Here is a 23,981-nt window from a genome sequence, read left to right on the forward strand (position 1 = left end):
CCTCTGTCTTCCAATGCTTGACAGTGAAAACTATGGCCTTGTTATGTGCGTTTCAAAGAATGAGACTGGTGAGTATTAATCCCTTCCACTTTACTGTGGAAACTTTGTGGAGGCAGGTCAGCTAACTCCACAGAGCACCGGGGTGCAGAAGGGGACAGACTCCCATTTTGGGTCTGTCAGCTCAAGGTCCACCCAAGGGAGGCCTGGCCCGCCAAAGCATCACTGGCAGGGCTGCACAGATGCTCTGAGAAGGGACCTCTTGCCCAACGTGGCTAGTAGACATCCACGGCTGTGCCTCACGTTTCATGTGTCTGTGGTGTGGTGTTCATCCATACATGACATCTTAGTCAAAAAGGACAAAGCAGGGCTGGCCCGGTGGCTCAGGTGGTTGGAGCTCTGTGCTCCTAACGCCGAAGGCTGCCGGTTCAATTCCCACATGGGCCAGTGGGCTCCCAACTACAAGGTTACTGGTTCGACTCAACTCCCTCAAGGGATGGTGGGCTGTGCCCCCTGCAATTAGCAACGGCAACTGAACCTGGAGGTGAGCTGCGCCCTCCACAACTAAGATTGAAAGGTTAACAACTTAACTTGGAAAAGTCCTGGAAGTACACACTGTTCCCCAATAAAGTTGTTTCCCTTCCCCAATAAAATCTTTTTAAAGGACAGAGCAGAGCACGGAAGGAAGAGCATGAGAGCAGAAATGGCAGCCTGTGAGAGCTGACTGTCTCATGGCTTTCCAAGGACGTGGCAGGGAATGGAAATAGGTCAAGATGGGTTCTTACAGAACCAGAAGATCCCCAGGCAGGAAGGCTCCCTTCATGGCTGGTGTTGGAGTCAATAGCGTGTGTTTTTCAAACAAGAAATTGTGATAGAACACTGACGTGTGCATAGCCAATTACGTGCACGAAGGATACGGAAAGAAAAAGTTCATTTTTACAGATGTGAGTGTAGCAGTTAATCAGGTTCATTACTGCCTTCACATCGTATCAGATCAAGTGCCATGGTTACATGGTTTGGTTTTAATATGTAATTCTTTTATTATTCTGTAAAAGGTAACAAAATATACAGAACAAAACTTTCCCTTTTTTAAACTAATGGTACAAACCCATATCATTGCTTATAAATACTATACTCTATAGCTTTAATTATGATCATTAATTAGGTGTGTAAGTCCAACAATGTAGCCCTCTGTTAAAAAAAAAACAAAAAAAGGAGAAATTTATCCAAGAGTGCAGTGTCCTCCTGTATTGTTTACCCGGAATGGTCACAGGATTTTGTCAGCTGAACTGAAGGACCGGAGGGTGGAGTCACTGTGTGCCCGTGTGTAAAGCAGTGCTTTAGACTGTTTTCAAACTAATGTCACCCCTCAAAAAACATAAATATACAAAGATGCATCCTTCATAGAAATCAAGTACAAATCAATTTGAGCTAATTTCAAATACAGAAAAAAGTATGGCACAGAATATAAGCCACGATGTGGTTTTAATTATACTGAATCTTGTATCACACATGCCAGCATGGAGTTTGCTATTCAGACTTTACAGGTTATCTTTCCTTAATTCAGTCAGCCCTGCTCCAAGCATAAGACAGGAAGTGATTCAATAATAATAATAAAAATCAGGCCTGTTTGGCACTATGATACAAATGGGAAAAATAAACCAGGGAAGCTCCCACTGGTCCCAGCCCCAGAATATTCCCACTGAAATAACTACTCTTTTTAAAGAACTGGAGTGCGAGGAGGGGTCTAGATTTAGAGAACTACAAATACAAGTTTTAGAGTCTGAGTGTGACCCTCGGTGGAGGCCAGGTGCGAGGCTCCGCCCTTCGCAGGCGCTAGGCTCCACCCCGCCCGGTCGCGGCGGCCTTCACATGGCCTCGAACTCGTCAATGCGCTGCTTGGTGTTGCCCTGCCGGATCTGCCGCAGCGTCTTATACTTGTCCCGGCCTTGCCTCATGTTCTCATTGTGGATGATGTCATTGTGGGTCCTCTTGTTCTCGTCTCTGGCCTGGGACAGCTCGTTGGACAGTGTCTGCAACATCAATAAGCATCGGTCAGGACCGGCCTTCTCAGCCACCTCACAGCAGCACGGAGGTTGGGAGATGCAGAGCCCTGCCATCCCTCCCAGGAAGAGGGTGCCCGTTCTATGCCATCTCCAGGCCGTCTGCTCCAGGGGCCAGCCAAGGAAGCCCTGAGCGCTAAGGCGGGGATCCCCGCGGGCCCACCCCGCCTCTCACCATCAGCTGCCGCTGCACACGCTCATTCTTCTCGGCCTCGGTGATCCGCTTCTCCTCGTTGCGGTCGTCCAGGATGCCTTCGCTGGACAGCTCGGCACTGTAGCCCGTGTACTCCGTGCCCTCCTCCTGCAGGTTGTCCTGGACGTGGTAGCCCACTGGCTCATACACGGGGGGCGGCGGGGGTGGGGGGGCTGTCATCACCAGATGCAGCTCCTCCTTGGTCTTCACCAGGTCATCCTGGGCTTCTTTGGCCTTCAAAAGCAAATCAGCAGACAGGTGAGAACTTGTCACACAGAGCCTCGTGTTTGGACCATTTTCTCCAGAATCACCTTTTCTTTACGTTCTCCTTTTCTGCCCCTCTCTCGCCCCCTCCTCTCCCTTCCTCCTGGCAGGCTGCGTGCAGCAGGCGCTGGAGGAGGGAGACTGTGGCTGATCACAGGTGTCCCTTGCAGGGGCTCACCAGCCTCTTCCGGCTGGGGCTCCGGATTCTCAGTTATCCTGTGACCAATCGTGCTCAGAGCATGAAGACAGCAACTGATGCCAGGGGCTTGACATTTGTCTAAGTATCAGAACTTTTTTTCTGTCTATAACCCTAGTATATGCTCATATGTATTTTTAAAAAATTATTAAAGAAAAAAGAATCCCCCAGTCTCTAGAAAGAGCCACTCTCAGTTTGGTGTGTGGCTTTACTCCCTTGTCTTGCGTGGCCACCATTTACTGAGGTCCTCACTGCCCACCAGCACTGTGCTCAACCCCTTTCCTATCTGTCATCACCCCGTCACCCCTAAGCCTTCCAGCAACTTCTCAGGGGTACACACACTCAATCCCTCCCACTTCACTGCCACCCTGACCCCACAGATATGCTTAGTTTGTACCTGTTTTATAACTAGCTTTTCTCACTTAATCCTTTATAATAAGCACTTTCTCTAAAAACCTAAGGACTGAAGTCTTCTGCAGGGAACTTGGGTTGGGAAGTGGGGGTGGGGTGAAGACTAGTGAGGAAGAGACACCAGGCATCCCAGAAAGGGAGAAGGACAGGCAGGAGGGGAGGGGGCCCCCACAGCTTGGCTGAGGTCTATACTCTGTACCACACCCAAAGCTCCCCAGGGCCCGTGCTTTCCTGGGGGGTGTGAAAACTCATGGATAGACAGACAGGTTAGGCTCTCCAGATGCTGGAGTGAGACATGTTCTCATTATTATGGCTGCAATTTATTAAACCTCTGTGGGGTCCTCAGAGCAACCTTAGAAGTTGGGTATTACTTCCCATCTGCTATAAGGAAATGAGGCTCAGAGAGGTGAGGCCACTTGCCCAGTCACACAGCAAATGAGGGGCAGAGTCTGGACTTTCACTCCAATCTGGACACCTCCCTAGTCCAGACCTTTCCACGGTGCCATGCTGCATATAGCAGCAGTCAGGAGAGGGGTTATTTCAGGCACTGTGGCCCATTGCTGGGGGCACCCACATAATCTGATTTAAAGCTAGTTCCTGGTGGGGGCTGCCTGGTAGGACTGAACAGTTCAGGGTGGCGAGCAAAGTGGGTAGAAATGAATAGTGGCTCTTTGTTCCCCTGATAATCCAACAATGTACTTGCTCGTGCACAAGGGCAGGCCCATTCCTACGGAGATTTCGGTCTGAGAAGTACAACTAGTATCGGCAGAGCATTGCGAAATGCCCCCGAGGCTCTCGATGCGCCATGCCAGCCGGGCCCTGGTCTGTGCCCCCGCCTGCCACACAAGGGCCCACTGAGGGTGGCGCAGCTCTGCGAGGACTCCGCGTGCCACTCACCCTGTGCTGCCACTCCTCTACCTCGTCCTCCTTACGCCTCCGCGCCTCTTCCAGGAGGGCGATCTTGGCGGTATACTCTGCGAGTTCCGCAGCCTGTCACGGAGCAAAGCTGAAATTACTTCTGGAACGCTTTCAAGAGTCCATTTGTGAATCGACAGCCTCCCGTGTAGCACGGCTATGTCCCGCCCTCCTCCCAGGCCGGCAGTGTCCATCGCTGCCCACGTGTCTGAGACCCGTCTGACCCCGACTGCACGAGGCCCAGCCACCAGCACGGCCCCTCCCCACCGGCCACTTTACACCCCCAGGCAGATCATTTTACAGCCCCGACAGAAATTATTGTGAGGCAGGTGTCACTTTTTCAATCCCCAGAGACAGCCTCTCCATAATTCAGCATCGTGAAAGCCGGGTGACTCCTACCAGCTGCTCCTGGCTCTTTATCTGATCCACCGTCTGCCTCTCCAGCTCCTCCTTGGCGCGCAGAGCGGCCATGCGGTCGGCCTCCAGGCGCTCGGCCTCCTCCTGGGCGCGCTTCCGCTCCTCCTCCAGCTGCAGGGCCCTCTGGATCTGGTCCGAGAGCTCTGCAGGGGACACAGAACCAGAGCTGCTCACGGGCTCTGTCAGGGGCCTGGAGTCCAGCCCGAAGCTCCTGGTGCGGGGATTGGATGGGGTCACGGGCGGGAGTTGCAGCACAAGCCTCAGAGCAGTGGACCGAGTTTCAGGGTGACAGGCTGCTTGCACTGCCACCAACAGGAAAGTGCTCTGTGCTTACGATGGTCAGAGCTGCTGCACAGCACTGAGAAGAGCCAGCCTCTCCCACACATCGGGCACTGCTCTCCTCAGAAGCCAGAATGCCTGCTCAGCCCCGCTTCATGTTTGGGGAGCAGAGGGGGAAGGAGCTTAGCTCGGGCACTCTGGGACCTTGGAAAACCTCTTCTACCTGCTAAACCTTAACATCGTCTTCAGGAAAACGGGACAACTCAGGCCTCACCTCCTAGGACTGGGGGAAAATTTAGGAAGCTAATGTTCATAAAGCATTTAGCACAGATGGTAATCAAGCACAGAGCTATTTTCTAATCGAAGAACCGTGTCTCCCGCCTCTGTCAGTCTGCATCCTTGGTGCTGTGTGTAACTGAGACGGGGCCTCCTCCCGTGTGTGTGCTGATGCCTGCCGGGCGCGGCCCACCTTTCTCGGCCTTCCTGGTTTTCTGCTCGTAGTCCTGCAGCCGCAGCATGAGCTCCTCCTTCTCCCGCATCATCTGCTCCTTCTCTCGCTCAACGGTTTCTCTCCTTTTCTTCTCAGTCTCCAGCTGCTGCCTGTTACAGGGAGGGTGAGAGGCAGCGCAGCAGGGTTGAGAATCTGCGGGCATGTGTGCTGTCAGCACACTTTGCAACAGCCAGCCACCCCTGCCAGATGCCCGCTGCCCCCGGACCCAGCCCGTCACCAGCCCCAGCAATGTGAAGGAGCAGCTGCTTCTTGGTCACCCACTGTCCCCAGCACCCAGCCGGGACTAAGGAAGTGGCAGCACTGCCCCAGCTGCCCTGAGCACTGGGCTCTGCCACCGCCCAGCCCACAGCGAGGCGGCTGAGGGCCGATCCCACATGGCGACAGGTCCTACCCCACCAGCCCCTCCTACGGCGACCAGCGCCGGCACCGAAGCTGCCCCACAGGCAGGGCTGTCGGGGCCCGGGCCGCGCTCCCCGTGGCCTGTAGCCCACTCACCGCTCCAGCTGCTTCTGGTGCTTCTCCTCCCGGGCCTGGGCCTTCATCTGCTGCACCTCGATGGTGTCGGGCTTGCGGCGGCGCATGTACAGCTCGTGGTTGCCCATGCACAGCTGCAGGATCCGCTTGTTGATGCGCAGGCGGGGGGCGTAGAACACGAAGTCCTAGAGCAGAACGGGCGCTGACTCGGGGCTCCTGCCCCCAAACCCGCTTCACAAAGTTCTAGATACTTGTGCTAAGAGAACTAACGAAGCAGAGAATGGGGGCCAGAACGGGGCTTCTAGATAAAGCCACTGACCCCACGTGACCACGAGGTGTCAGAAATGCAAGTTCTCGGTGCCATGGGGCACACACGCTTCAGGACAAGCAGATGGAGGGTGTGCACGTACGAAACCCCACGGCTGGACTACAAAGCTGCTCCAGAGTGAGGGGTCTCAGGGCCTCAGAGCCCAGCACCCTGAGTCTCAGTGCTTCCTGACCTTCAGGCTAACGTTCTCTGTCCTCTCCACCCACAGCCACGTCCCCAATTCCTGCCGGGACCTCCACAACTTCTAGTGAGCGTCCCGTGCGTCCGCCCCCTCAGCCTCTACCTCCGCCTCCCACTGCCACCAGCACATGGATCCGGCCCTGCCGGCCGTCCGTGGCGCCCTGTGAGCCCCAAGACCATGTACAAATGCCACGACCTAGCACACGGGAAAGCCATCCCACTCTGGCCCCAGAGCCCTTGTTCACCTACACTGCGCTCTTTCATACCTGTCAGCATGTCCCCAAACAGCCCCGCCTCTTTGGAATGTCACGTCCAATCCCATATACTCGAGGACATCAACACTTCTATGGAATCACATTAAGGCACCTTTCGTGACCTCTCCTCCTCCCGTGATTAACCAGCACTTCTGTGTGTGCCCGCACTCAACAGTGATGAGCCATGGTGCTGGCCGCTGCTCTGCTGACTTGCTTGGTCTCTCTCCCTCACTAGACAGTCATCAGCTCCCTTGAGAGCAGGGCCATGTTCATTCATCTCTCTACTTCCAGGACCAAACTAACGCTCAGCGTTTATTGGTGCTCAACAAACTTCTGCCAGGCAACGCACGGTTCGTGCAGCACTGCCACATCTACGCCCCACGACCCTGCACAAGCCACTGAGCCTCAGTGTCTCCAACTACAAACCAGGGTGACAGTAACCTCCTGGGGGTTGGCGTGGTGATTAAATCAGACAATGTTTGTAAGGGCTCAGAATGTGTCCGGCACAGGACAAGTTGGCTGGTACACAAAATGCTAACTCAGATTGCGGGCTGCCCTGAAAAAACGCCAGTGGAGAAGCCGTCTTAAAAAGGAGAAGAAAAATGCAGCATCCAAGAACTTTATGACTAGTGACTACAGAAGTTTAAGACACGATGACACGAGCTTGTTTCCGAGCTCCTTGCTACTGCTGTGATAAATGTAGGTGGCAGGAAGGGAAACATGATTTAGAAATTTTTTAAAATGCCTGTCAGGTGACTGGGTAGCTGTTGGTTAGAGCGCGAGCTCCTAACAGGGTTGCTGGTTTGATTCCCACATGGGCCAGTGAGCTGCGCCCTCTGCAACCAGATTGAAGACAAGGAGCCGCTGCTGAGCTGTCGGAGGGGCAGCCGGATGGCTCAGTTGGTTAGAGTGTAAGCTCTTAACAAGGTTACCAGTTCAATTCCCGCATGGGATGGTGGGCTGCGCCCCCTGCAACTAAAGATTGAAAATGGCAACTGGACTTGGAGCTGAGCTGCACCCTCCACAACTAGATTGAAGGACAACGACTTAGAGCTGATGGGCCCTGGAGAAACATGCTGTTCCCCACTGTTCCCCAATTAAAAAAACAAAAACAAAACCCCTTATCTACTGCCTCTTCCCAACAGTGGGGCCCTCAGTGTCCAGATTCTGACCACTGGGACAGGGACAGTGTGGCCGAAACAAAGAAACAGTGCCCTACGTTCCACATCGAGTTCTGAAACCTGAAGGAATGCGTGTGACAGGCTAATCAACACGCCCAAGAAGGACCTACTTAGCTTCTTGGCCTTTTCAGCTGTTCCAGAAACACTGGGGACAGAATAATGTCAAGGCTGAGAGCCCACAAACTTCCTGGGTGGGGTGCTCCTTGGGGTTTCACACATTGTTATTAAGTCATCGGGTTTCCCAAGGAGGTGTCCGCGGGGCTGGGAGAAACAGGTGTTTTTATTACCCACCTGTCTCTTATTACACAAGAGAAAACAACCTTGTGTTTTGGCTGCACAGGCAGGCATGCTACCCAAATAGGTCTTGACTGTGGCTCTGAAGTATTTGCAAAGGAACTCTGATTAGCATCAACTCCTCCTTAGAAAACAGTCAGTTTGAAAAATCAAGAGACAGCTGGGAACAGAACAGGGGAGAGTGCGTGTCCTGCGAGCCTGCGTGTGGCAGGGAGGTGGAGGAAATCCCTCACGCTGCCTTTGAAGGTCAGCTTCTCACTTCAAGTTAAAAACGAAATCTGAAAACCGTATCAATTATTAAAAATTTCTAAATCCAAGTCTCCAGCCAATGTCTCCTAAGGCAAAACCACGACACTGCCGAGACCTGGGGCAGGCATCCTAAACTCTGGCAGAGAACGGATGTCGTGAAAATGAAAACTCCAGGCACAAGGAAAAGTTCTAGGAAACAAATCCAAAAGCAACCTTCCAAGTGGTCAAGGAGTGAACCAGGAAAACGCCTAGGACAGGCCCTCCCCCCATCAGGGACCCCTCAGCCCAGGGAGGGGAGTGGGGGGGTAAGGGCCAAGGTCATGGTGAAAGAAGCTGAGCACAGAGCTGGTCACAGTGAAATAAATGCAAGTTCTCCTTTCTTCAACATTTCAAAGCGATTAAACAGTTAGGTGCCTGAGAGCCTCTGCCTTTCCCATGAGGCCACAGGAACAAAAGGCCCTTTTCTGGGGGGGACAGCAGGTCTTGGCCCCTCACAGGGCCACCTGGGCAGTATTGGAACATTTATGACAGTTAAGGTCCCATCACAAGACTCACAACATGGCAGTGTGTGAACTGGCAGGGAGGAGAAACCGGCTTTTATGAGGGAAACTCCGGGTCACAGGGAGCAGGTCTGGACAATGGCTCATTTGTGAGTTCGCTGTAGAAACCGTGGCGTGGGGCTGATAAGGAATCCTGTGCCTTGTCAGCCAGTCAACTCAACCCCCAGGGTTTCCTTTTCTGGCTCTTACAGAAAAGTTCAAACTTGGAAACTTGATTTTTTTTTTTGGTCCCAGAGGCAAAGACTGAGGCTGGGCAGTGCTGCCCTGGGAGGTGTGGAGAGTATAGGGACGGGTCCCTCACCAGCTCCTAACATCACACCGCCCACGGCATGAGCCTGGGCAAAGGCCGCCTCCTCCATGGGGCCTTCCCAACACAACCATCTGAAGCAATCCCTGCTCTCACTGTCCCTGGTCGCCCCGTCTCCTTTAAATAGCAAAGGAGATTGCTGATTTGCTATTTAATGACACCTGCATTGTTCAATTCACTGCCACACTGGTGTACCTGTTTTCATCCACCTCTCCCACTAGAGCAAGGGCTTCATGAGGGTGGGGACCCCGGCCTGGTCACACTGTGTACACAGCCCTGGAACGGTGTCTGACACGTAGTGTGCACATTTCTCTGCGGGTTTTGTTTTGCTTTTCCTGTAAGTAACGGCCTCACATAGCTCTATCATGTGGTAAAAGTACACCTGGATAAAGCAACTAGATGCGTTATCATTGTCTGCTGGGGTTATATGATCAGGAATTATCCTGCAGCTTTTTAAAAGCTAAACACCAAATTTAAAAAACACAACAATTCTTAAACAGTCCAGAATTCCTGCTTCTGTCAGTCAAATCAAAAAGAGAATAAAAGGTTCTGAAAACTTAGCAACATCTCCCTGAGCAGACGGCAGCCTACGTGGGGACTTCAGGGTCTTCTCGGTCTCCCAACTGTCCCTGTCTCACGCCCACACAGCACGGGTACCTGATGACCCTTGGTTCGTGTGCTGCACATTAATGTGCCCTGTTATCATGGAGCTCAAGCGTCTGTATGAAATGCTAGTTTAATTTTAAATAACTGCAGCTGCCCGTGGAGGAGTCAAGAGCTCACAAACAGCAGGAAACGTTTTCAATAAAAAACAAAATACTTTCAGAGCCGAGACCTCTGCTTTTCACTTAGGCAGGACTAACCCATATGCAGGGAGGGGCAGCTGGGCAATACTGCCACACGCTGTTCCACGGGGGCTGATGACCATTGCCAAGCAGTGCCCAAGCCCAGGAGGGCTCCCAGACGTCCAGCCTGGAGCGCAGCCCATGTTTGCCTCCCTAAGCCTAACACTGTAACTAAGGAACAAAAATTACATGAGACACAAAGTCCTTTCCAAGCTATAATTTTGGTAAAATTCAGAACAGGCTCTAAGGAGGAGGATAACCGAGTTTCTTCAAGTGGCCATGTTTTTAAGAACCAGATTTCTGATTAGAAAACAAACGCCCCACCATTCCGCCACACGATAGTACGTATGTATGTCTTAAATTTTCTGAGAACAAACAATAAAACCAAATTTCCATAATGTGCTCTCTTTCCAGCTATTAAATGACATTCAGTATTCTTTAAAGTCTAGGATGTGAAGCCCTACTTCTGGCTAAGTCCTCCCAGGATGACTGCCCACAAGTCTCATCTTTGCGAGGGGACGTTTGTGACCCCAGCACCAGCGTGAAGGTGCCTGGGTAACGATCACTTGAGGGGCAGGGGCTGGTGAGCTAAGAAGAGCAGAGGCCTAGATCTGCACCACAGAAGTCGCAGGTGAGGTGCAGGTGTTCTGTGGGCATCTGCAATGCTCTGGACGCAAGTCTGACCTTCCCTAGCAGGGGCAAGTGGCAAGGGCAGCTCTGAAAGTCAAATTCCGGCCCCTGAGGCCTGCAGCAGTTGTCATCCGTGCTCCAGGCAGGTACGTGAGCCCCACATAGCAGGCACACAGACTTGGAGGCTTTGCTGGTTTTCCACACGAACACGCACATTTCACAAGCCTAGAAATGCTTATCATTTGGCAAAGGTCAACGACTCAGAACTGCCCTTTTCTTTGTAAGGAATGAAGACATCTGAAACTTAGGTGACAGTCAGCTAGCTTTTGATGGCCATCTGGCCTCCACAATAACCTCCCACTGCAATGGTCAGTCGCATGGCTTGAGGAATCCTTGACTCTCAGTGTAACCTGCTGGCAATGTCCCCCCACCCTTACAGGTCATCACCGCTCCTTGTCACTTAGGCAGACATCTGATATGTCCTGAAAACACATCTGGCTGTTAGAACGAAAAACAGTAACCCCTGAGAAGAATCCACATGAACTTACAGGTGCCTTCTTGTCGATGGGCTTAATGACAAACTTTTTGTCATTGAAAGAGATGTTCCTGATTTCACTCCACGGGAAGCCAATCTTTGGGGTTAACCTGAGGTTAAAAAAGTGGGTTAAGGTTAGATGTGTTTAAGAGAGGTTTGCAAACTAGCCTTTGTATTTCTAGTTCAATTTTACAGAGTATAAAGCTAGCCCAGGAAGCATAATATATAATATACATCATGACCAAAAGTGCCTACCTGTCTTAGGTAAGTCAGGTGACTGTCAGGTTCAAGCTCCAGAAAACCTCAGTAAGTTCCCACTTAACATTAGTCTTTCTCAGTTTCGGGTATCTCACTGCGTCTAGTCACCCCAGCTTGTAATCTTGAAATCAACTTTGGTTTCTAACCATGCCCATCCTTCCATCCTTTGTCTGGAATCTCTGGCATTCCCACATCACCATCCTAATCCCACCTCTTACACGCCAGCAGCCTTGTAACCGATTCCTTGTTGCCAGAACCCTGGTTTCAGTTTGCTGGTCCGATGACTGTTCCTTTTAGTTAATCCATTCTCCTCTTCAAAAATGTTAACACCCCTCCCCCATTTCTACAAGGTGAAACCCACAGTCCTTAACTTAGCATCCAAGTCTTCTAAGCTAGCCCCAGCTTCCTGATTCACGCCATCCTTCCAACACGGGGTTTCACGGCGGTGCCCTGCCTGGAAGGGCCCCTCCTTCTCTACTCACCCCGACCTGCACGCGTGAGGCCAGCTCGCTCTCCCTCAACAGGCTTTCCCCGCTCAGCCTGCAGTCTCTTATGCTACACAAACTGTTCTCCTCACGCTATTTAAATTATCGCGCTATTACTTAGCTCTTTGCTAAGCTTCCTGATGGCAGAGCTCTCGTCTTGTGTTCGCTACACGTGCTGTACTGTACTCAGAGGGGCTGCTCACTCACGGAAACGGAAACGGGCTTGGTGTGGCTCAAACCCAACACTTCCTTGTTGGTTTTCTGTCAGGATGATGCATCCATTGCTGAAGTGGGGCGCTGAAGGCCTCTGCTGTTACTGTGTTGTCGTCTATTTCTCCCTTCAGATAACCAATATTGGCTTGATCTATTTAGGGGCTGCGGTGCTGGGAGTGCACGTATTTACGACTGTTGTATCCTCTTGATGGGTTGAGGGCTTGGGATGGATTCTGCTCTTCCGGTTCTTGGTGACGCGCATTTCCCTTCCCGGTCATCCTCCACCTTCGGAGCCACTGCCAGACTATATACCCCTAACAAAAGCCCCCATCTTGTGCTGTTTGATCACTACCACTCCACTACTAGCTGGACTCGGGCGTTTTAAGTTAGCATTCCTGGGGAAGTTCCTATGATTTCAAGACCACACTGCTCTGCCGACCAGGAGCCCCACCCTCTTCCTCCACCACTTTTCACCATGGATACCATTCTAGATGTAACACAGATCCCCAAGCCACTAGAGACACTGCCATCAGAAACAGTCAGTCCTTTCCCACATGCCATAAAAACTTTAATTTAGAAAACAGCAGCGGTGGGAGGACTCTACAGCCTACCGACATGTTTAAAGAAACACTGATGGGCAACGTAGGTCTTGCCATAACAACATAAGCCAGGTCCAGGTGGGGTGGGGGTGGCCTCTGAAAGCCAGGAGAGGGCACCTAAGCCCTACAGATGGCTCTTTCGGGACACAGGACAAGCACACCTGGAGGGACGATGCCGGGACACTGGCCAGGCTATGGTTGTAACTGCCAGATCTTTTTGGTCCACATCCGTTTTAGAGCCCTGTCCTGGAGGACCAACGCCTGCTGAAACACATCTGGCCAACGGGCTTCGTAGCACTCACACAAACATGCAGTGAGATGGTTGTTATTTTAGTTTCATATAAAGAATTTTTAACAAGGTAACTTTGTTTACAGGTCCCTGACCACTGGAAGGAACTCAGGGTGTCACCTGGTCCTGCCACTGACTTCGACCTCTGCCCTCACAAGCCAAGGCTGGAAGAGTGGCAGCAAGCAGGCACTTGTTTCGGAGTCCTATCCTCCAAAACACAAGAGCAATATCCTGTAGCAACAGGAGCTGGGAACCAAGTGACTGCTGTCCAGTTCTCAGCTGTACCGTCAACACTGCGGGTCGGATTTCCAACTCCCAAACCTTGAACGAGGCAAGGATCTGCTCTCTGGCTCCCCGCTTTCTACAGGCCTCCCAACAGTTTCTAATCCTAAAATACATGGACCTGCAGGCTAGACAGGCACCTTTCTTTCAAGGGCTGGGCATCCTGTCACCATGGGCTCCAGCCTTCTGCTTTTTGGTGTGTCTGGAAAGTTTGTCTTTTTAAGACTCTGAAAGCTCATATAATAATTTATAGCCGTTCATAAGCATGACTGCAGAATCAAAAGATGAAGACTAAACATGGAAGTTATGACTCACATGTAAGTTAAAGAACCTCATTTAATTCTTGACCATAGTTAGAAAATTAATGTCTACAAGGATTTCTTTCTTTTTCTCTTTTTTTAAAGAGTTCACACATGGGACATGAATGGCGAAGGACCCATAGAGAAGAGTTCTAAAGGATTTATATTGTGAGTCTGTCCACGCTTGGGCCACATGTTCTTTTTTCTAAAAAAAAAGTGAGATTCTTAAATAACAGGGACTAGAGCTCTTTGGAGAAATAGTTGATTCCAGGCCTTGAGCAGGAAAAGTACAAGACAATCCTGAATATTTTCAGGTGAAAAGAAGTGATCAAAAAATAATGGGGTCATATTGAAAGGGCACAGGAGCTAACTAACAAGGGCTGATAAAGGCAAATCTCAAACAATTTGAGCAACAAGATAATAACAGTATTAGATTATAGCCCAGAGAATGAAACAAATATTCATGAGTCTATATTAGCAGAAATAACAAAACAAAGAAATGGAGGGGTGGGGATAAGGGGAAGGTGAGAGGTTTAGAAAATAGTCGGTAACCACAAGATGACCACGGGGTTTTGAAAATTAATTTGGGGAATGTACAGAGGGATAGTGGATGGGGGGAGGGGGGTTCACACAGTGTGAGGGATATAAACGAGAAACGTCTAAGTTTTGCTTTGTCTTGTGCACCTGAAACTAATAATAAAAACAAAGAAATGGAGAAGAGAAACTGGCTCCTTACAGTAGAATTCCAATTAATACACGTAAAAGGGATTAAAAATAAGACCATTTCTCAAATACCAGAGTAAGTTTCATGTAAGACTCATCAAGGGATGCTAGAATGAACAGATGACAGTATGATAAGAAATAGGATATTTACAAAGCTTCAAAGTCTCTCCCCCAAATATACTCATCGACGAGGCAGTAACTTCGCGGAGGAGAAGCCTGGCACACACCACCTTGACCAGCGGTAAGGTTACCACCGCCAGCACTAAGGTATTCCAACCCACGGGCTGCCTCCCAAGGCCATGGGAGGGCCCGACAGCATGTGTCTGGGAATCCGTGCCCAAAGTGCAGAACTCGACTGCAATCAGGAGAAAACAGATCCAAGTTGAGGGACTTTCTACGAAGTCAAGGGCCAGTACTTTTCCAAAGTGTCATGGTCCCGACAAACTGTGAACTGTCACAGTTGGGAAGAAACTGGGGTGGCGTGACAACTCAAGGCAGGTGGGACTCCAGGTAAGATCCTGGGCAGAAGAGGGATGTCAGTGGACACCTGATTACGATGGCAACACCGTCAACAGACTGTCAGTGTCGTACAATGTTAACTATCGTCCTGAGTTTCGGCACTTGGACTGAGGTTGTGCACATCTGGGGAAGCTGGGTGAGGGGCATATGGGGGTTCTTTGTAGTTACTAGTTTTGAAACCTTTTAAAAGTCCGAAATGATTTCAAAATGGACAGTTAAAGAATTTTAATTCAAAATATGCCACTAAGGGTGATGACAATGTGCTACATCTTGATGAGTGTGAATTTTACGGGTATGTGTTTGTCTAAATTCAGCCAATGAACACTCTGGCAGAATCTTGGTTGCAGGCACATGGCTCTCACTGTAAAATCCTCTCCATTTTGGAAGTTGTTTGAAATTTTTCATTTAGAAAGTTTAAGGCTGGGGTGGTGGGCTGGGCTGGAGGCCGCTGTGTGCTCCACCGATGGGGAAGAACTGCCGAGTCATCGCCTCGAGGCCACGATGGGGCAGATAACAGGGCTGGAAAAAGCTCTGCCTACATTTTCACAGTGGAAGAAAAGACTCACTGATCTGGCTGTGTCCTCCTGCTTCCGGAGGGGCCAGTCCAGGGGGTGCTTCTGCTCTCGGCAGGGCAGGCCCCTCTTAAGAGGCCCCTGGCATGTGCCTAAACTCTCTCCTCTGCCAGTCGAGGTGTCCTTTAAAACTTCTTACTATAGGTGATCTGACTGACCCCTTGCAATAGCAAACTTCTGCAAGAGACTAAGTGATTCGGAAAACTGTCTGTTCCATGTTCAAGTTAGAGTTCCAAAGACCAGAAAGGAGAGCGTCCGACAACCGGGATCCCAACACACCTGGTAAAACAAACCCACACCAAGCAAAACCACTGCTTGGTACTCTCCTCCCTTATAGGTAAGCTGCCAGTGATAAGGCACAAAGATGTGACACCTCCCCCCACCCCCAAATAACCAAAATTAACATATTCTGCCTAATAAGCATAATTTTAGAAACTGGAAATAATTTATTTAAAATGGCTAGTTACTATAATATGCTTGAAACATCATTTCTAAAGCAAAAAAATAAAAAAAAGGGAAATATAAATCAGAATATCTGATTTACAACCCTGCATAAGGAATTTAAGGGAAAAGACACTTGATTCTTATTTCAGCCCCCAGCTTGTCTGTAGCCCTTTCCAGCATCTTCTCCCTTAAAGGGTCAATCAAGTGGCCTGCTGGAGCCCTGAGCCCACAGCACAGCCAGAACCTCCGAGCTTCGGAGACCCACACAATGCAGGGAGCCCCACGGAGAGGAAAAACTGCTCCCAAAGGACAGAAGAAACTTTCAGGCAGGATCAGGTTCCTCTCGTTTTGTTTTGTTTTTGTTGTTTTGTTTTTGGTCTGAGGATGCCAAGTAGAATTATAACACAGCTACTCTGAACTCTCTCTGTTCCCAAGCTGATAATGCCTTCCGAGGAGGGGTCTGGGTCTGCCAGTTCCCTCCCTCTCTCTGTTCCCTCCTCTTCTGACCTAAGGATTTACAGAAAGAAAGAAAAAGACAAATGCTTTCAAGTCCTACCTGCTCCCACTTAATGGTTATGTATATAATGAAAAAGAGACCCCAAGAGACATTTCCCAATCGGCATATTTAACACTAAAAAGAAAAGCATTTAGTAAAGATGCATCTGTTTATTTGCAGGGCGCACTAAGTCTCTTATCACCCAACTTACATACTCAGTATATCCAATTTCTCTTGAACAATGGTCCAAGAACTTCCAACGCGCCACTGCTGGTTCTATTGCTAAGGGTAATAAGTCAACACTTAACAAAGTGAAGAGTTGTCGCAACATTCCTCAGACTTGAGTCACAATTTCCTGCTTATCCTGGAAACCGGGTTGTCAATATTTGTTTAAAAGGAGAAGTTGGGCCTATTGATTGACTGGGTTTTTTTTCCATAATTGAAGAGGGATGTCTTCAGGAGCATGGAGGAAGTGAGGCCGACCCCATGCCCCAGTGTTTTCTTTGGGGAGAAGGCCCCCTTTTTTTTGGGGGGGGGAGAGGACTGCCAGTTTCACTGCTAAAATGGGGGGATCGGAGAGGGGGAGCAGGAACAGGTCTGAAGGAACAGTGCAGCTCAAATTTTACTTGGAAAAAATGAACATTTGCGTGGGTTGGGGGTAGTTACAGGCTGACATCAGCAAGTTCCTGCCTATGGCTGTTTCTTGCAGCTTGAAAAACCTGTTTGGACAGCCATGGCCATGGCTATGTTACAAAATCTGGTCATTCAAGAACGAGTTCAAAGAGCAGGCAGTTTCCCACATAGAATCCTGTGAGGCCGCAGTGTTCTTACTCAGTGCGCTGCTCCTGGGCAGGGCCGTGTCAATCAACCAGCCTCCGACTCGGGCTTGCAGGACCTCGGACTGGCCTCCCAGTCCGAATTCCCACACTGCTCACACTGGTCAAGTCTCTACAATAGTCTCTACAACACTGGCCCTACCGCAATCAGGGAGGAGCAGACAGCAGTCCCCAGTAACCCACTTCTAGGTTCTAGAAGAGGTGCTGTGATTCTCGAATCAGCATATCATGGACCTAGATTCTTCCAGTAGACGGTGATTCTCCTCGGAGGGTCCTACGCATGCCTCTATCTAATTCACCAGTAAGTGGAGGGTGTAGGGACGTCTGAGCCAGGTCCCTAGGTCCCTGCCCGAATGAAATGTATCTGTACTTTGGGTTCTGGCAAGAATACAGGTGGCTAGGATTATAGATTCTTCATGTGGTATCATTTGTCAAAAGCAGTGCCACTCCCCTCATGAATGCCAGAGAGGGTTCTTTTTGAGAAATCTGGGGTGTGGGGGAGCTGAGAGCATTAACACCTGCACACAGGTGGGCTGCCTGAGACAAAGGCAGGAAATGCGGGAGAGCCATGGCTTGAAGGAACGGAACCAGGAGCGTGGCGCAGCCTGGGCTCTGTGCCGTCACAGGGGCCTGCACACATCCCGTAACTGGGGGTCGCCTGCCTGCACCCATGGAAGCAGGAACACAGGCCCAAGGGTCCGGCTCAGCAGAAAGGCCCCGGGAGCACTCCTGCCTGGCACCTTCCTTCCAGGACCTGAGCCTCACAGCTAAAGCAGGGCTTCTCAGGGGAGCCCGTCAGAGCGACATTCCTGGGATAAGGAGCCGCTCCTTCTCGTTCCAGAAGAGTTTCCTCCTGCTGCTTCTTAAATTCAGGTAGCATGTGATCGGAAGAATCTAGAGCTTAGACTTATCCTGTGAGCTCAGGGAACCACGTCAGAAGACTTGCCCTCTCTGCATTAGAATGTTTTCTGTGTATCCAGCTTCTTGGCAGAAAACAGGTCTATGAACAGTCAGTGTTTGTCACCACAGGGAAGGGCAAAGGGAGTCACAGGGAAGTCTCATTTCTCGCTCGAAATGAGACATGCCCAGCTTGCTTTATACCTCACTCAACAGACCCAAGTAACATGAGGCAATTAAATACCTCCTGCAGTATCATAGGATTTAGCTAAATTGTCTGTATATAAAGGCTATTGTTTACAGAATCTTAAGGTCTGACAGCACTATAAATATTCCTGGTTGGATTAGTACAAAGCTCCAGACACCCAGCACTGCCAGGCTGCCTGGGCGTTAGCTCTGGGGGTGCTGGCAGCTGGGAGCGGGGCTGGGGAGGAGATGAGGTCCCAGACCTTCGTGGTCTCCGTGCAGGGCCCCTCATGTGCCAGTAAACAGGCCACGGTGACAGGAGAGAAATAATGCACAGCTTTGAGCCAACTTCTGCTGGGACCATGTCACAGTCAAAAAGCCCTTAGATTCACACACTGGGCCAGTCAGCTGCCAGACAAACACTTCAAAAGTAACCCACATGCATAACTGCCATTTTCTCCATTGTTTCCAGGCCCGATACCCCACCAACTAAAGATAATTATAAAGTTCAACTCACTTATCGTCTTTCTCATAAATATTTAGTCCCAGGGCATCCACTCCAAGCCAAAGGTCTGTTCCTTTCTTATTTTTTATCTCAAAATAGTTGATCCCATACATTTCCAGGTCTTGGGCGATCTTCAGATACTCCAACATAGCACTGTCTCTGGTTGGGGAGAACAAACATGGGCATCGTTACCAGTGCATGCGATGTCCTCAGCAACACTACCAGTACCTGAAACGTAAGGCAGCTGGCGTGGGAGGGGCCGCCCGCTGTGTGTGCTTCAGCCGCTGGCCATCCACGCCTGTGCCCCAGGCTGTCCTGGACCTGACCACTGAGGTACTGCACATTCTCAAGGAACTCAGCTGACTCATGTTGGTTTCTCGGGACAGATTTTCTTTTTCCATCGCACTGCCAGGCACAATCTTTCTTGCTGTCTGGCCTACATGAGGCCTCAGGGGCTCCCGCTGTCCGCCTCACTAGCAGCCACGGCTTGGCCTTCGAGTTACTTCCTCCCACAAAATGTGCTTGGCTCCAACAGGAAACTCAGGACACATGTCTCTGCAGCCCCAAGTGCAAACAAGCGTGTGCGGCTGGGACAATGCACAGAATTCCTGCTGACAGCTCTGTGACAACAGAGATCCTGGCCATTTCTTATACTTAATAGCAAGTATCTCTCACTTAGGATCAATTTTTTCCATTTACACACACCTCTGAAGGCAGCCGCTTTAGAGACAATGAAGAAACCAGCACCTCTGACAGAGAAGAAAATAAGTCCGATGGCTTGTGAACAATGCTCCTGCCTCCTTGACTAAAAGGAAGTTTTAGACACAAGAGGGAAAGAGCGCAGGGCCCGAAAGCTTAAACTAAGCTGCTTCGTACCCCAGGCAACAACACCTGGCTTTGCTTAAGAAAAAACCCTCACCTGCCGCTCGTTACCTTTCAGCTCTGCCAGGCTGCGCTGGCCTCAAGGACCCTAACTGGGGACACAGGCAAAGCAGACAGGCCAGATGGGCTGTGGTCGTCCAGTCAGCACTCACCTGAGCATGCCCCGGTGCTCGGCGTGCCACACCTGAATCCGGTCTTCCCACTGGTCCCTGGTGAGCTTGTGCTGGTCCATGACTCTGGATGACAAAAAAAGAGAGCATAGCACCGTAACCCCCAACTTTTCAAATTTCAAATAAAGCCACCATGCACTGCATTTGTTTCTACTTCCTAATGTGTGGCATTTCTATTTAGGACAACTAGCAACTTGGAAGACTTAGAACCTGGGACAAGACGAACCCAGCCTTACTGGGAAATTTTTTTTAAAGGTATTTTAAGAGGTCTCTTCTTCCAAAAGGGGTAATTTATGTGACCATTAGTGAATAAAGCCAGACTTAACAGGGGCCAAATTATTATACACCAGGAAAAGGGAAGCCATCAGGCCATGGAAGACTGCTTATGCTGTAACAGCCCCAGATGACACGGTAGCTCGTCGGCTCCATGAGGAACAGCCCCCTTCCTGCTGTTTCTTTATCAGACCCTGTTCCGGTGGCTCATAGTGCCTTAGGGGAGACGCTGTGCTGGGTCAGTGCAAACACCCCGATTAGGAAATGACCTGCCCCCCTGCCCGAGGGCGCACTTGCCCTTGACAAACCCTGTGCTTTCTGACTGCGGCTTCACCACCAGCCTTTCCTGGGCCTGGCCACCTGCTCACCTCTGGGGGATCAGGCGCTCGGAGCTGAGGTACCCGGACTTGTGCGTGTCTTTGTTATAGTCCCCAAACTTGGCCTGCACCGCGTAGGAGCCGAGGAGCACGGCGGTCTCAGGAGGGCAGTAAATCTCATCGCTGAGGATGCCCTCCTTCACTTGGAGGAAGAAAAGCTTCTGCGTGATGTCCTGGATGAGCTCCTCAGACACATCTTCAGGGTAGAACTTGGCCCTGAACTTGAACTGAAGAGGATTCTCCTTCCTGACCTCCTGGGCTGACACCTGGATGACAGAGCCAAACTCTCACTATGCATTCAGAAGACAAAGACCTGCCACCCCAAACACAGATTTCTGATCACTGACTCAAAAGGGTCCTGCAGGCCAGTTTCTAGAATATTCATTCTGAAAGTCACCTTTTTAGCATGTAAGACAAAATAAGGCCAGTTAAAAAGTCCTATTACACTCCCACACTTAGCTGGGAAGTCTAGCAATAGCCACCTACTGACCCACCAAACAACTAGCCCTGCCTTGATTCCAGGGACGATGACAGCAATTCCAGAAAACTTGAATATGGAAACACCTGCCCTGATGACCAATGAACCGGGCATCTGCCACGTGGCCAGTCTACCCTGGACCATGGAATTTACTTTAATAATTCCTCACGTCTCCCGTTTCACATCTCTTGTCGCCCTCCTGACTTGCTATAGTAACGTGGGAGGAAACCAGGGGTTTGGGAAATGCGACGTTTTTCAAATTGTTTACAAAAAAACATTTAGCTTGTTGCTTTTCTTTATAATTGTTACTGGAATTATCCAGTCTGTAGAGCTGGAAGACAATCTACTGTAGGCTCATACAAAGCAATAACAGGTTCTTACAAAGCAGTAGATAATTCATGATTTATAAGATTAACAGTCTCATTGAAAAAAACACACCTAAGGTCAACTAAAAGCTAAGCAATTAATCATCCTATGCTCCAATGAGTGAACATAGCAGTAGGAGAAATGCCAGGATCTAATTTCCAACCAATATCCCTTTAGTGGAAACTGCAACCTTTTTGTCTGTAAAAAACTTTTACACAAATATAAAGGAACAAAAACAAAAGACAGAGTCTTTTCAATGTCAGTGGAGTGGACCAACACCCAATCAACAAGCCTGTAAATAGTTAACTTTGATTTACCTTTTTATCAAGTTTCAACCAGGTAGGAAATCCTTTGTTATCCACATACTGGAGGCCAAAGTACCATACTTCCCGAAGGCCGATGGTCTTAACCACCTGTGTGAGAGAGACGGGGGGGTGAGACGTCACGAGGAACTAAGAGGGCAGCAGCTAACGGGGGCCACCGTCGCGTCACGTGGTGAGGCAGTCAGGCCGAGCAGGCCTCACCGGCACCGTCTGGAGTAACCTATTACTACCCCAGGCAACTACCCCAAAGCCACGAACGATCATTTTTAATATAAATGTGAACAGATTCAGTGTTAATGTGAAATCTTACAAAATCTTAACATCTTATAAAATCTCACTCCTACTCCTCTGTACTTCATTCTGTTTTCCTGAGTAAAGACAACCAGGTGAGTGATGGGGAACAGATAACTGGGTGCAACCTAGGGTCCAGCAGTGAAAGTGTGTCACAGGTGTGAATGTCACCTGTCAGGTGTGCCCACGTGAAAAGGGGGTTGGAAGTTACCAACGTGAAGCAAAGAAGAGTTGGGCCTCTTCTGGCTGCCCGCCTCTCTCTCTCAGCCAGTTGGCCCAGGACCCTGCTTAACTAGGAATGGGGAACCAGCAGTCCCAGAAAGGCAGGGGACAGATGGTGGCAACATTGCAGGGAAAGGGGACGGGGCACGCTCAGCTTCACATGCCCAGGGGTGACTAGCATTCTTTTAACCTCCAGAAATTTGAAATCATGATCTAGGAAGGAAGAATTCAACTCTGGGTCAGAGTAGGGATTCCACATTTGAAAACTCCCCATAGTCCTACGGAAAACGGCCTGTGGTCTTGGAAAGAGAAAAGCCACTTGCTGTGGATACCTGCTGCTGAGTCCCAGAACTTCGCTGTGCACTTGTTAAGTCCCATGACACAATGTTAGGCTTTTCGAGAAAAAGGTTAGCATTCTTCAAATATATGGCTTCTATCATATTTAAAGGAAAAGAGGAGTGAATACACTAGAAACGACAAATCAGGTATCTGGAACACTTGCTTAAAATAACACCTGAAATTCCAAATAAACTCCTGTTCTGAGCCTGTTTCCTCATCCATGGGGGGGACCAGATCTTGCCAGAGCTCCAAGTCTGTTTATTATCGAGGACGGACCTGCTCGTCACTCCCTCCACTCACCCAAAACCGGGAAGGACGCACTACAACCAGGATTCCCCATCAGGGACGGGTACGAAAGAAATTTTGACTCACACGGTGCTTTACTCCCAAGTCTTTTATGAAACTCGATGTCTTGTTTTCACGGTAGCTGACTGCAGAGAAAGCCCATCTGCAGACGACATTTTCTATGCCCAATTCTGCTAATATCTTATTCCCCACAAACCTCCATCTCATCATTTGGATATGAGACCTGCCTTGCTTTACTCTCTGGGTTGTTTCAAAGTTGCACAAGAAAGCCCCACATACACAGCAATTATTCTCTCTCCAATCTAGTCTTTCCACTTCATCCACCCAACTGCAGCCTGAGCGTGGGTCTTAACCAGTTGACGGACCTCCCCTACCCCTGCCACACCCTTGCTGACTTTCAGGGCCACAGCTCAGATTCCTCTTCTCCATCGGCTAGGAGGTAGCCAGCCCCCTTCACGGAGCACGTCACAGACTCGGAAACCATGCCATGGTCAGAACCCAGGACCTTCATGCTGTCGGTCAAAGGCTGTCCCTGGCGCCCTGATCTGCCACATGTCTTTGTGGTGTGCCTCTTCCATTGCTTTCCATGATGACTGTCCTCAGTGTGTTCCAAAGCTCTACTTCTCCCCTATGGTTTCCCCAAAACGACACAATAGAATCAAACAACCTTCCTTTCTGCAGCCCATTCTAAAACCCAACCGGTACGTCCCCCTAAAGGGAAACCCAACGTTCCTAGAAAAACGTACCTCTGCGTTCCCTCCAATGTCCTCAGCTTAACCTGAAGCTGAGCCTCACCAGGAGGCAGAATCTGAACGGATGTTGGTCTATTCCTTTCTCTCTGCCTCAGCGGGGTGTTTAGTGGCAGGTTTTGGAAAGGAAAACGGGCCGGGATGTGTCTACTTCATTCAATCTCAAACAACAGCCGGGAAATACTTTTTGATGATGGAAACAATGGCACAGAGTCACATGGCAGAACTCCTTCCTCGGCACCTCAGAAACTTCAGCGGTGGAAAAGCACTACCCAGCTCCTCCGGGAACCTGGCTCGTGTGTGGTCACTGGCCTCTGACACGCTCCATCCAGCCAGAACCCTGGACTAGAATCCAACCACAGATAAAGCAATAGCACCGGGGCCAGGGCCAGGGGCCGGTTACTGCAGAAGAAGCTTAAGTAACAGACAGGGTAGAGAGAAGGGGTTCGACTAACTTACAACCTATTCCTATATAACCTATATTACACTAGTCATATTTTAGTGACTGGCAGTTGGCCC

General features: G+C 50.0%; 1 protein-coding gene across 3 annotated transcripts in view; it reads right to left on the minus strand.

Moving 5' to 3' along the window:
• Window positions 1-1,465: 1,465 nt before the first annotated feature.
• EZR (ezrin) overlaps window positions 1,466-23,981 on the minus strand; it is a 49,980-nt gene continuing 27,464 nt past the window's right edge. For all 3 annotated transcript variants that reach the window (XM_019749506.2, XM_019749487.2, XM_019749514.2), the window contains exons 4-14: window positions 21,550-21,645; window positions 20,380-20,654; window positions 19,721-19,804; window positions 18,699-18,845; window positions 11,097-11,193; window positions 5,742-5,905; window positions 5,205-5,335; window positions 4,439-4,599; window positions 4,022-4,114; window positions 2,236-2,487; window positions 1,466-2,030 (exon numbers count right to left, since the gene is read on the minus strand). In XM_019749506.2, the coding sequence (XP_019605065.2) occupies window positions 1,866-2,030; window positions 2,236-2,487; window positions 4,022-4,114; window positions 4,439-4,599; window positions 5,205-5,335; window positions 5,742-5,905; window positions 11,097-11,193; window positions 18,699-18,845; window positions 19,721-19,804; window positions 20,380-20,654; window positions 21,550-21,645 (1,665 nt within the window). In that variant the 3' untranslated portion in view covers window positions 1,466-1,865. The remainder of the gene's footprint in view (window positions 2,031-2,235; window positions 2,488-4,021; window positions 4,115-4,438; window positions 4,600-5,204; window positions 5,336-5,741; window positions 5,906-11,096; window positions 11,194-18,698; window positions 18,846-19,720; window positions 19,805-20,379; window positions 20,655-21,549; window positions 21,646-23,981) is intronic.

This window comes from Rhinolophus sinicus, linkage group LG05 (genome assembly GCF_036562045.2).
Source record: "Rhinolophus sinicus isolate RSC01 linkage group LG05, ASM3656204v1, whole genome shotgun sequence".
Lineage (NCBI taxonomy): Eukaryota > Metazoa > Chordata > Mammalia > Chiroptera > Rhinolophidae > Rhinolophus > Rhinolophus sinicus.